This window comes from Eucyclogobius newberryi, unplaced genomic scaffold (assembly GCF_026437365.1).
Source record: "Eucyclogobius newberryi isolate DKJ021-1_F unplaced genomic scaffold, fEucNew1.0.hap1 SCAF_21, whole genome shotgun sequence".
In the NCBI taxonomy this organism is placed as follows: Eukaryota; Metazoa; Chordata; class Actinopteri; order Gobiiformes; family Gobiidae; genus Eucyclogobius; species Eucyclogobius newberryi.
This window is the reverse complement of record NW_027315846.1, coordinates 10785644-10797709: the sequence shown is the minus strand read 5'-3', so window position 1 is coordinate 10797709 and position 12066 is coordinate 10785644. Positions and strand designations below refer to the sequence as shown.

The 12066-nt window shown below is 38.2% G+C and overlaps 1 protein-coding gene across 3 annotated transcripts in view; it reads right to left on the bottom strand.

Moving 5' to 3' along the window:
• Positions 1 to 12066, bottom strand: part of slc4a11 (solute carrier family 4 member 11) — a 109610-nt gene that overhangs the window by 75182 nt on the left and 22362 nt on the right. For all 3 annotated transcript variants that reach the window (XM_072457173.1, XM_072457174.1, XM_072457175.1), the window contains exon 2: positions 4794 to 4844. In XM_072457173.1, the coding sequence (XP_072313274.1) occupies positions 4794 to 4844 (51 nt within the window). The remainder of the gene's footprint in view (positions 1 to 4793; positions 4845 to 12066) is intronic.

Below are 12066 nucleotides of genomic sequence, written 5' to 3'. Positions count from 1 at the left end.
GAGGATGTAGAGGACTCTGAGTCAGCCAGTTCTTCACCACGAGCAGTCAGCTGGGGATCAGTGATAGACAGTCCAATCTGAGTCATCATAGTTTTTAAAACTTCAGTAAAATCAACCCCGGTGAGTTTAGCAATGTTATGCAAATCAGAAAGGTACGACTTTGTTTTAGTTTTAGCAAAGTGTTCGGTATAAACAGTGGAAAGCTCAGAAATACAAAAAGTATCCGTCTTTTTAGCAGTAACAAAAGTGTAGGGTAATATGGGACGCAATGCTTCCAACGCAGAACCGCTTGCAAATTCAACTACTAACGCACCATCAAACTCAAACTCCGGTTCAGAAATGATTACATTATTATGAATAGAGCCATATTGTTTTAGAAAGTCAATAATTTCATCTTCTACTTTCTCTGTTATGCCCTCAACCAGAACAGCATTTGGAATTTTTATGCCATATCTCAAAAATACATCAATTTTTGACAATATTTTGCAAATGAACAAAATGAAAATGAACAATGCACATTAAACACAACCCAATTCCTCCTGGCTAGCTTGCCACATTTATGTAGCATATATAATGCTGCAGTGCATTAGAATTGGAGTTGGACTAGTACCAGAAGTTTAAGGTTCGGCTCGGAGGAAAATGAGGTGTATTCAATGAGACAACTGACAAAATGCTTGTAGCGCTGAGTGGTGTTATTTACAGTGATTGACAAATATATACAATATTTACAGTTGTGCACAATTAGAATAATGGTCCATATTTCTGAACTTAATCAGTTCAACGCGTTAACAAAGTTCCAAGTGCAGTGCTGCATAGCTCAGTCCACAAAAATAGAATCCAAGGGTAACTTCCAAGGGTTTCAGAGTATGAATCAGTGTATCCACTAGCAGGGGATATTGTGTAGTATATAATGTATGTGTGGGGAGCAACTGCAGCGCCTCCTACCGCACCGGCAGATGTTTGCACTCTCTCGGTTCGTTCTGGTTTCTTTAGCTCGCCATCCAGTTCTGGAACCTGGCCAGGTCCACTTTAAGTATATCAGTCAAACAAAACACAAGATCACAGGCAGAGGCATCTGCAGCCGCTTAACAACCTCGAGACCCACACTCCTCCCGAACAACCGCGCGCGGCCATGTTTTAAAGAGCTTAGCGCCGCAAATCTCGCGATACGTGAGCGAAGTCTCGCGATAGTTCGGCAGAGACGGACCAGGCAGGCAAAAATGAAGCAAAGGGACCAGGCAAGCAAAACGGAGGCAGAAACGGTCCAGGAGCAGAAAATCACCTGGGTTACATCAAGCCTTGGGTAAACATTACCCAGACTCCTCTGGGTTATCACCCCCCCCCCTAGGGTAAACATCCTTTGGCCCATCTTTACGACCCCTTCACAAATGCAGTTTGTCAAATGCCCGTTCTTCTCTTAGACTAATGATGCAGATAAAATATCACTATTATGCAGATAAAATACATCACAGAAATATACTCATATATTCACATTTTATCACATATGTATAACACATGTATATCGGACAAAGTAAACTCTTTTAATATGTATTTTAATTACAATAAAAAGAGCCAGCACCATAACAAATGGACTAAAGAGGCTTAAGTTAGGTGAATTTAAGCCTTAAAGGAATAAAAGAGGATTTTTTGCCGATTTAAGAAGTCAAGTAACTGGTAGTCCCTTTTTTTTTTAATGCGCATGCGCACACTCACCCCCCACCCTCCTATTGTCTCCAAGAGGCCGCCTAGCTTCAAATCTCGTGCGGAAGCATGGAACAGCCCCGCTGCTACACGTGCGTTTGTTTATTAGCGTGACTGATCTCCTCAGATTTCCGTCTCTTCTGAGCTCAAACTCAGTCTTTCTCTGTTGTCATTTTGTACTGTACACTGAAGGAACTCGCTAAACACACACCGGCATATCAACCACGCGCAATCAGGGAAATGTGCTGATATCCTGAGAACGAGCCAGAACGAGCCAGTATGTATGCAGATTCCCGCTGGGAATGATTGACATGTGGGAGAACTACTCGGCTGTCCACGCTAGGGCTGGTAATCGCTGGGTACCTTACGATACAATACACGATACAGGGCTCATGATACAATAATATTGCGATATGGCGATACTGCCGCGATACCGCGATTATTGATATATTGTCTATAATAACTCTCCATATAAATCATATGTTAAAAAGGCTCCATGAGAGACTGTCATGCTGGCCCTTTAAGGGGCGGAGCCTAGAGCGCTGTGTGCAAGGTCTGAGAGGGGAGAGAGAGAGGAGAGTTTTTGCGTCGGAGTAATGGATCTATTATAATATTGGAGTTCGCCATCAAAGTTTTGATAAATTTACAGTTTAGATTGGCAGTTCTTTTGCAGTTCAGGATTTAATTAAAATTGAAAGAGCAGCATATGTACCAAATGGAGCAAAGAGGCTTAAGTAAGGTGAAAATAGGTAAGCCTATTGACAGAATTTAAACAAACTTTATTATTTGGTTTGCATTTCAGAAATGCCTTTAAATGGGAGTTAGTGCTGCTTTGTGTTTAATCTAAAGGGATTGGGACTAATAGTGAAAATAGTGCAGTGCAGGGCAGATGGATTGCTGTTTTGTATGAAGTACTCAATCAACATAATATGATTTTTGTTGAAAAAGAATCAGCAATGAGTCTTTTGTAGGACTGAGCCAGTTTTCTGTTCTAACAGTGCTTTAAACCCAACTCTCACAAAGCCATATCTTCCAAATGTCGTCCTGTGATCACAGGCAATCTCTCACACTCACACTCTTTATCTGCTGACCTTATCCCAGAACAAGCCTCAATTTGGTTTCCTTTCAGTTCAGCCTTGCATTGGGATCATCCCTGAGTACTTGACATTAGTTGAACCTTCCATTGTTGTCACCTGTGCCGCGTCTCTGCCTCGTCTCACCGGCTGTGCACTGACTTTCAACTCACCTTGGGACAAAGACTGCAGCGGGGAACTAATCGCAACAACTTGCTTCTAAATGGGAATAATTTTGCAGTTTATGACTACGTTCTGCAAGAATGTTTTATTGAGAACGTGTCTATTGCTATTAATTTGAGATGCGCTGTACATGTGACCAAGTTAGAGGCGATCTGAAACAAGTGATGATGAGCAGAGGATGTTTGATTTCAAAATACTAAATTACTGATGTGTTTCCTTCAAACGTTTGTGATTTTCAGCTGCAGCCTCAGATGTCACATATGTTGTATGAAGCTACAGACTGAACTGAGCCAAAAGAGCTCTATTCCGCTTTTCATTTAATTTTACTCAGTTACTATGTGTGGTGTTGGGATCATTATTTATCTTCTGGAAAAATAGAGCTAATACTGTACTTATTGTGTTGACTAATGGCAAGGTAGGCGTTTTCAGAGACTGTAGGAGTGTATTATAATTAGCAAACACATAACCTTTGCCTTTTACATAGAGGAGTTTGACCGGTTGAAGTACCTTATTTCATGTGAGGCAAAAAATTTCGTAAATGAATCCACATAATTTGTGTGCTGCTTCTGTATAAATATTTTTAGAACTGGGCTTTAATTTTACAAAAAAACAGAATTATCAGCAGAATTATTTCAAAGATAAAACCCTGTCCATTAAAAAGGCCACACCAAGCCTTCATGCTTCTGTAATTGGTAAACATAAAACATTTTCCGGTTGGAGACCTTTCTCAAGGCGGATGTAATGTGCTGGTACATTCTGAAGATGGGAAGATCACAGGTGATAATTGCAATGTGTGGTACACAATAAAAAGATTACTTTAGTCACACCACGTGTGGCTCACGACCAGTGTTGGCCACACGGAGTTAATCCTCTAAAAGTAACTAATTGCTGCATTTAAATACAACCACAACACTAACTAAAAATCCTTTCTGGACATTTAAGACAGTTTCCCCTTCATTTCAAATGTTACTTGCTTTACTGAACTTTAAAAAGGACAAACCCAGTCTCAACGTACTTCTCAGTCAAAACATGTTTCTCATGTTGTTACAGTATGCTTTGTTGTATAATTGCAATGGGCTTATTTTAATTAAAACCAACACCTGAAGCAAACAGGGCCATATTCAGCGCCCATCTATGTTTGCAGCAGAATCACGAGTGCTTCAGCCAAACACAGATCTGTCTCCTGTTTTTGAGAAGTCTGAATCGGCTTTTGTTTTATGAATCATAAGAGTCATATGGACATTTCATTTTTCTATAATCTGATAGGGGCTCACATTCAATAAACTCCTTCGGTATCAACAACATGGTGGAAAAGTGGACAGGAGGGTTTTGACATCACTTGTCCTTCTGTTGTTATGCAGTGTCTAATAATGCCAGTATCCAACAGTGCTGTAAATACATTTATGTGTTAATAAAATGTTGCCAAATAAAGCTGCTTTAAGCAGTGAATGTGCCGAGTGAACTGGTGTGGTGGGGATTAATTGGCTGGGGAGGACAGGGAGCTTTTTTTTTCAGTGGCAAATGCTTACTGCGCCACATACTAATTGGGCTTCTATCCTTGGGATGAAGGTAATGAAACTGGGCTTAACTTAACAGTTGGTGCAGAGTTCAATATTTATTTCCAAAGCTTTGACTTATGTGAGTTTTTCCTGCCCACATTCAATATAATACACAATGTAGACAACCAGCAAATTACTGACAGCATCTACAAAAAACACCATTCCCTCTCATCATGAAGTCAAACATGTACTGGTGTTTCCTCACACACACTATCCTCATTAGAGAAACCTTTGTTTTCAGCCCAAAATAAAGGCAGAACATTTAGAGTCGACTCACCCATTTCTTGAAAAAAGTATCCGTTCTTGGACATCACAGAAGGAGGCGCCTCTGTGGGAAACGCAACAGAAGCAATTTTCAGTTATTGTGACACAAACAGCAACAGTCAGAATTTCATGTTTGAAATGAGATATGACAAACATTTAAACCAAGAGCTGGTCATTAGAGTTATTTAAAGAGGAAACGCTGGTTTATTTAAAAGTTAAAAGAAGACATTTGGTCATTCACACAAAAGGTCTAACAGTGTTGGAAACAGGCAAGAATTTAGAATTCTATAATTGTATAAATACAAGCAAGAAGCTTAATAATGTAACCGGCAGAAGAGTTTAGATTATTAGTTTGGACTAGTGGAATACAAAGTCAAATAACAAAAATAAGAGCTGACCAGTTAAGAGCTGACTATTAAATACAAATAAAATAAAATTAACAATGGGTATGTTTTCCATGAGACAAAACAAAAACATTTATAGCAATATCAGTTTGTTCTACCAAATGTCCTTAATCTAATCTGCACAACAAACATGAACGCACAGGATTCTCTTGTTAGCAGGAAAATATATTTTACAAATGTAATAACTTACAACAGTTACATGCTGGTATTGTAATTTATGTTTTTCATGTGAATAATTGTCAATATTAAATGTAATAATTGCATAGTAAATGAACAGCTGAGACAATGCATGCAAGTGTTTACTGTGACATGTGCAGTAACAGGCTGCGTTCTGTAGCAGTGTTTGGTCTGGCACGCTCCTGAACTTGAGATGTGATTATCACAAGTTCACAACAGTGAAAAGAGGTGACGGAGGATTACACATTAAAAGATGCACCAAACTAAGCCTGTATTACAATACTCCACCAGAATCACATGAACCGCCAACTCCACACATTACATTCTGTGACTGGCTGCATAACATGCTTACCTAAAAAAACTATTTGGACCTATTGAAAATATTTCTCAATGATAGGAACTTTTCCCAGTTTGTGGAAGATCACTGATTTTGCTTAAAGGAATAATGGAGGATTTTTTGCCGATTTGAGAACTCAAGCGGATGTGCGCATGCGCACTCCCCACCGTGCGGAAGCACACAACAGCCTCGTTGCTACACATGCGTTTGTTTATTAGCGCGACGGATCGCATCGCATCTCTCGTCTCCGTAGATTTCCGTCTCTTCTGAGCTCGAACTGTCTTTCTCTGTCTTAATTTTGTACTGTACACTATATTATAATAGATCCATGCGCTTAGACACACACCGGCATATCAACCACACATGCGCAGCCAAGGAAACGTGCTTCTCTCCTGGGGACAAGCCAACGAGGCTACAGGTGTGCACTAGGTGCATCCTATGATTGACATGTGAATGAACTACTCGGCTGTCCACGCCATGAGGAAATGAGACTCAGATTTGGCGCCAAAAAATCCTCCATAATTCCTTTAATGGGTTGAATACACATTTGAGACACTAATCTGACTCAATTTTGTTTTTCCAAAATGAATGTATAAATAACTTTATTGCCCCAAGAGGAATTTTCTTGCACATAAACTGCCATAAAATATGGTTTATCTTTTGCCAGTTTAGCAATAATGTTTATCAATCAAGAAGTCCAGCTCCGTCCTGGGCTGTGCTCTGGACTCGGTGCAGGAGGTGGGGGACAGGAGGGTCCTGGCTAGATTCACATCTATGCTGGACCATGAGTCTCACCCCCTGCAGGACACTCTCTCCGCTCTGGAGAGCAGCTTCAGTGAGAGACTGATCCACCCTCGATGTGTGAAGGAAAGGTTCCGTAGGTCTTTCCTTCCTGCTGCTGTCAGACTTTATAACAAAAACTGTTAGTACTGAACACTCGCAATACTGACCTAACCTTATACTGATGTGCAATTCTGTCATATGTGCAATTGCTGTTGGAATTCATGTGCAATTCATGTGCAATTACTATGAAATTCATGTGCAATCTATGTGCTGTCGTGACACATATTCATGTGCAATTACTGTCGTGATCACATGCAATGGTATTTATGTATTTATTTATTCATTTGTCTATGGGAGTTTTTATTTATTTATAGGAGATCTTCTACTGAAAGTGTTTTTCAGACTTCCTATAAGTGATCTGTTCTGTTCTTCTGTATCTACCTCTGTATCTACCTGCGTTGCACCAATGAAATTTCCCCATGTGGGACAATAAAGGAATATCTTATCTTATCTTATCTTATATATATGGGTCAACGGTTCACAGAAATCTGTGTGTAACATGAAATTTCTGAATATTTTTACTACACTGCCCAATCTGAGTCTGCAGACCATGACAAGTCAGATTAGTATTTGTAGACAGACTCAAAGTTGTATAACTGACACTAAGGTCCTGAAAAACTGTATAATGTCTGTTTGAAAAAAAACTGTGAAATCTACTATTTTAGGTTGTTTTTTTTTACATAAAGTTTTATCTGATGAATAATAATGCTTTACCATTTTTTCAAAGGTCTAAAATGTGTCCAATGATAATCTGCGGACACACAACATTCAGCTTCGTTTTGCAATGGAATGAAGCAGTGTTTTAAAAGGCTGAATATCTCATTTTCAAATTAATCTGGTGAAGTAAAAAAGGAACAGACGGTGAATCTGAGAACAACATCTCTGAGTGTTTGTCACACAAAGCAGACGCACGCTGCATCTCGATACTTTGAAGGTTATTGAGACATTGTGGGCGCAGGCTGAAGGAGGGGCTGTCCAGACTGGAATGAGAGCTTTTCTCCGGCGGTAAGGCAATATGTTTCATATTCATCCTATAACCAAAGATCAGCAGCATATCTCCCGGGGGTCTCACTGACTCGACGGCTCAAACACTCTCCACATGAGCCAGCACATAAAATAAAAAGAATTTCATCTGCCTTCTGTCTAAATTGAATTAAACAGGTTCCAAAACTATAATGAGGGAAACCATCAAGAAAGCTTCTTTGAAGTGACAAATGTTCACATTCAAAAGCGTTCACTATGTTGTTGCTCACCAAATTTAAGTTAGTAAACAGGAAATGCGTCTGGGGATTCATGTATACTTCTAACGGTTTGCTTTTAGAATCCACACATGTAATGAAGACGCTGATTTTTAAAAATGATATTTGCATTTCACAATGAGCTGTTCTCTAGCAAGTCTCCTGGCATTTAAGAGCATCCTGTTATGCTTAGCACCATATTTCTGAATAGAGCTATATATTAGTGTAATAAAAAAGACAAGCTCAGAAGAACTCCTTAAATTGAAGTCTTTATAATCAGATAGTTTGACACATTTGGTAAACTAGTATTATTCCTCAATGCACATGACAAGAGTGCAGATGATGGCTAGTTCGGACGTGTCTGTCTGGTGCGGTCATACCTGAGGGAATAATCCGTCTTTATCAGACCAATCTCAATTCTGAATGTGGACAATCATAATATACACCTCAATTATGTCCAAAAGAATGGAACAAATGCTCCCAAATGTAGTTCATAATAATCAAACAGAATTTATTAACAAACAGAATTTATTAACAAACAGAATTTATTAACAAACGAGAAACACTCAACCATATACAAAATAAACTAAACAAAAAAAACAACAACGCTGTAATAAGAAAAAGCTTTTGATTCTATTAGCTGGCCTTATTTATTTGTGTCAACCAAATTTCGAATAGATGATTTCATAATTAAAAAAAATATTGAGGCTCTTTACAATAGCCTGACATCAAGAATTAAAATTAACAGTCACTTGACGGACTGACTTTGGAGAGAGGGGTAAGGCAGGGTTGTGCTTGGTCCCACCTTTTGTAAATTTCCATACCTAATGCGATTCCTTCATGATATTAGTCCAATGTCTGGATACAAATTGAAACTGAAATTCTCTCTTACTGGTGACCCCCTCTGTCCTTTAGAAAGATTTACCCATTTAAATAGCAAACAAAGTCCCTTAAATATTAAGGTGTAGTCCTCCACAATCTTAGAGGAATACTCTTTCCTCCACTATAAAAGAAGAAAAGTAATTTAAAAAAAGTGTTTCTCTATCTATTCCAGACCCTCCCAATTTTCATCCCTAACCGGCTGTTTGCTGAGTGGAATAAAACAATCTCAAGGTTTGTATGGCAAGTCAAGAAACCTTGAATCAGAATTAAAACTCTACTATTTCAGCTCAATTCAGAGCGGTACTGGTGTGATCCAGAATATGAAGCTCAATGGAAATATATTGAGAGTTGAGCCAAGACGTTACAATCTTAAACTGGTTGGCTTATGGCCAAGGTTTTGTACCAAATAGAACTGACCTGAGATTCAAGGTCTGGATTACAAAAGGTATAAAAGGTTTTCACCAGACAGAAGATAATCATATGAAAAGCTTTGACATGTTTAGAGAATCATTTGGCTTGAGAACAGGGACTTCCAAATAAGGAGTTATTATAACCAAGAAATTTAACAAACTAGAGACTATTTTATCTCTTTGACAGAGTTTTTTTTTAGTCAAGGCTTATAAATCAGAACTTTCAAGGAGAATAATATTAAAAGTATATCAATGCATTACTAATCTACTAAATAAATTAAGAACAAATGGGAAAGAGGAGGTAATCTTGTTTTGACAGATGAAGAATGGGAACGTGTGTGTACATCTCAGTGGACCACAAAAATCACATGTCTGGAGGGTATTTTGCTGGAAAATGTGTCACCATGTTTAAGTGTGCATTATTCACAAGGAAATGCTAACTGTTGGAGAAACTTTGGCAGCTAGGAAGCAAAAAACTACTATTACATGTTTTGGGACTGTCCTGTTGCTCAAAAATATTCCTCTGAACTTTTGAACTATGTACTTGGGCCTCAAAACTCCTGCCATGGACACAATGAAAGGATAGCTTTGGAATATCCTTTTGGCGACAGGAAAAAAGGCCATCACAAAAAAATAGTTGACACAAACATCACCAACAATCAAGGACTTGACTGGCATAGTAACGGACTTCTAACAAATGGAAGAAATAACATTCAGACTTAATTGAGGAAATGCACAAATTTGACAGACTTTGAACATATTTTAATAAAATATGCCATAATTTAGTTTTTGAATGTTTAATTGATGGTTTGTTTGTTTTTCTGTCAGTTTATTTTGTGTTTTTATGCATTTTAATAAAAAATACAAAACATGAAAAAGAAAAAAAGGACATGACAAGAGGGCAACACTGGTCATTATTGTATACTAGACCGAATAAATATGTCATAAAATCGCGTTATGCAAATATTTTCGGCTTCATCGGGTTAAGATAGATTGAGAATCTGATTATTTTAAATGTATATATTATTATTATTATATTATTATTTTAAAATATATTGCCTACTTCATTTAAGAACAGTCTGGTTTGATTTGAATTACATTGCACATGGTTCATAACAGACAGTGACAATGAAGAATTACTCTAAACAACTGAAAACATTTTTTGTCAGATACATTTTCTACCGAGCGCACCGAAAGTATCTGTGTTGTAAACATTTGATAGACAGCATGAATTTTTTAAATGGAACACGTCAGTATAAACTTCCTCCTTGTATGAGAGCGGTAACACTAACAGTGACAACAGGTTGTAGCAGGAGATGTTTGTGATCTGTGACAACATCCCTCAATACCATGGTTCCCTGGAGTTTTGCTCCTCACCTGCTTCCTGAAATATTCAATACAAAAATTCAGAGGCGCTTCTTGGTTGGCACATTTGTCTGACATTTGGTGCCGCCTGTGCAGATGATTGTGATGTCAGTCACATCCTTAGACTCCACACACAGAGGTCCAACACACTGCGGCTGTGCGGTATGCTCACCGGCTGCTGATGCATTAAACATAGCACTGGTAAAACAAACACTTGTCTGTTCAACTAAAATGTATTGGACACTCAGCACTGTGCACAGTTCATTTCGCCATGTCATTTTCTGCAATATGTCCACCTTAATAAACAAGCACACATATCTTTCAGCATATAACTCCAAAAGATATGTGTCATGTCAATTACTTCATATGGTGTTGCAAACAAGGACTACAGCATGTGTGTGTGTGTGTGTGTGTGTGTGTGTGTGTGTGTGTGTGTGTGTGCGTGCGTGCGTGTGTGTCTATTGAGCTATATGTAAAGCACGTTAGCCATTATGTTGGTTTTGTGACTTCACAGAGACATTTTTTTCTAGGGAGAAGAAGAGGAAACACTAAATTAATTCTGAATCAGACTTTGGCCTGTATCAAGTATTCAATTACCTACAAGGCTCTATCAATTAAGCTTAGACACTTTCCATGACTGTATACTACAGCATATTGGAAAAGTCTTTGGAGATCTTTGGAGTAGATGAGGCTGAACTTATTATACTTATAACTTAATATATTTACTGTTGTTAGGCCTTGACTGTGTTCTGCCTCTTAAAAAGCCATGTTCCCCTTATTTGGGACGGGTCTTAAAGTGCCACTGACTGGTTGGAATACGAATTGAACTAAAATGCAGTATTGCTAAAAAATCTACCCCGCCTAAGGCCCGAAGTCACTTGGATAGGCTCCAGTCACCCGCGACCCCGAAAGGGAACAAGCGGTAGAAAATGGATGGATGGATATTGCTAAAAAATTATACATATTTTATCCCAGAATAGGACATGGTTTAAAATGTTACTTGTTGTTTGTAATTGATAACATCACACTACAAAATTACCCAGCAACCGCTGAGCCAAAACTCATCTAATGTCACAATTGTTTTTATTTGACAAATAAAAATGTAAATATATATGAGAGCACCTTTATTTTGTTGAATAATATGCATAAACATTGGATGGATCGAGTGTCCCTAACCCTGTCACTTCCTGTACCAGTAATTTTCCAACAGATTTTGCAACTTTTCTCCACAAACAGCTACTTGATTGGTGTAAAACAACCAATTATATTTACAACAGGTATAAATACACCAAATAAAGTTGAAATTAGACATTTGTAAAAACATCCGTCATATGCACTTAAAGCACAAAAAAAAGAGGGAGTAAGATGCTGTGTGTGAACTGTCAAGAGTGCAAGAGTGACAGTTTCCTCTTTTCATCTGACTCAGGGAAGAGTAAACTAAAAATAGCAAAAGTAAGGAGATAGTTCAAACATGTCCATGCCACAGTTGATTACGGAAATTTGTCAGGTACTGAAGAACCCACATTTTTGCATAAACATTAAATAAAGTAATTAACAACTTGACCCACTAGCAACAATTTATCTGCCTAATAATCCAAAGCTACGAAAAGTTACAAAACTATAGATCAAT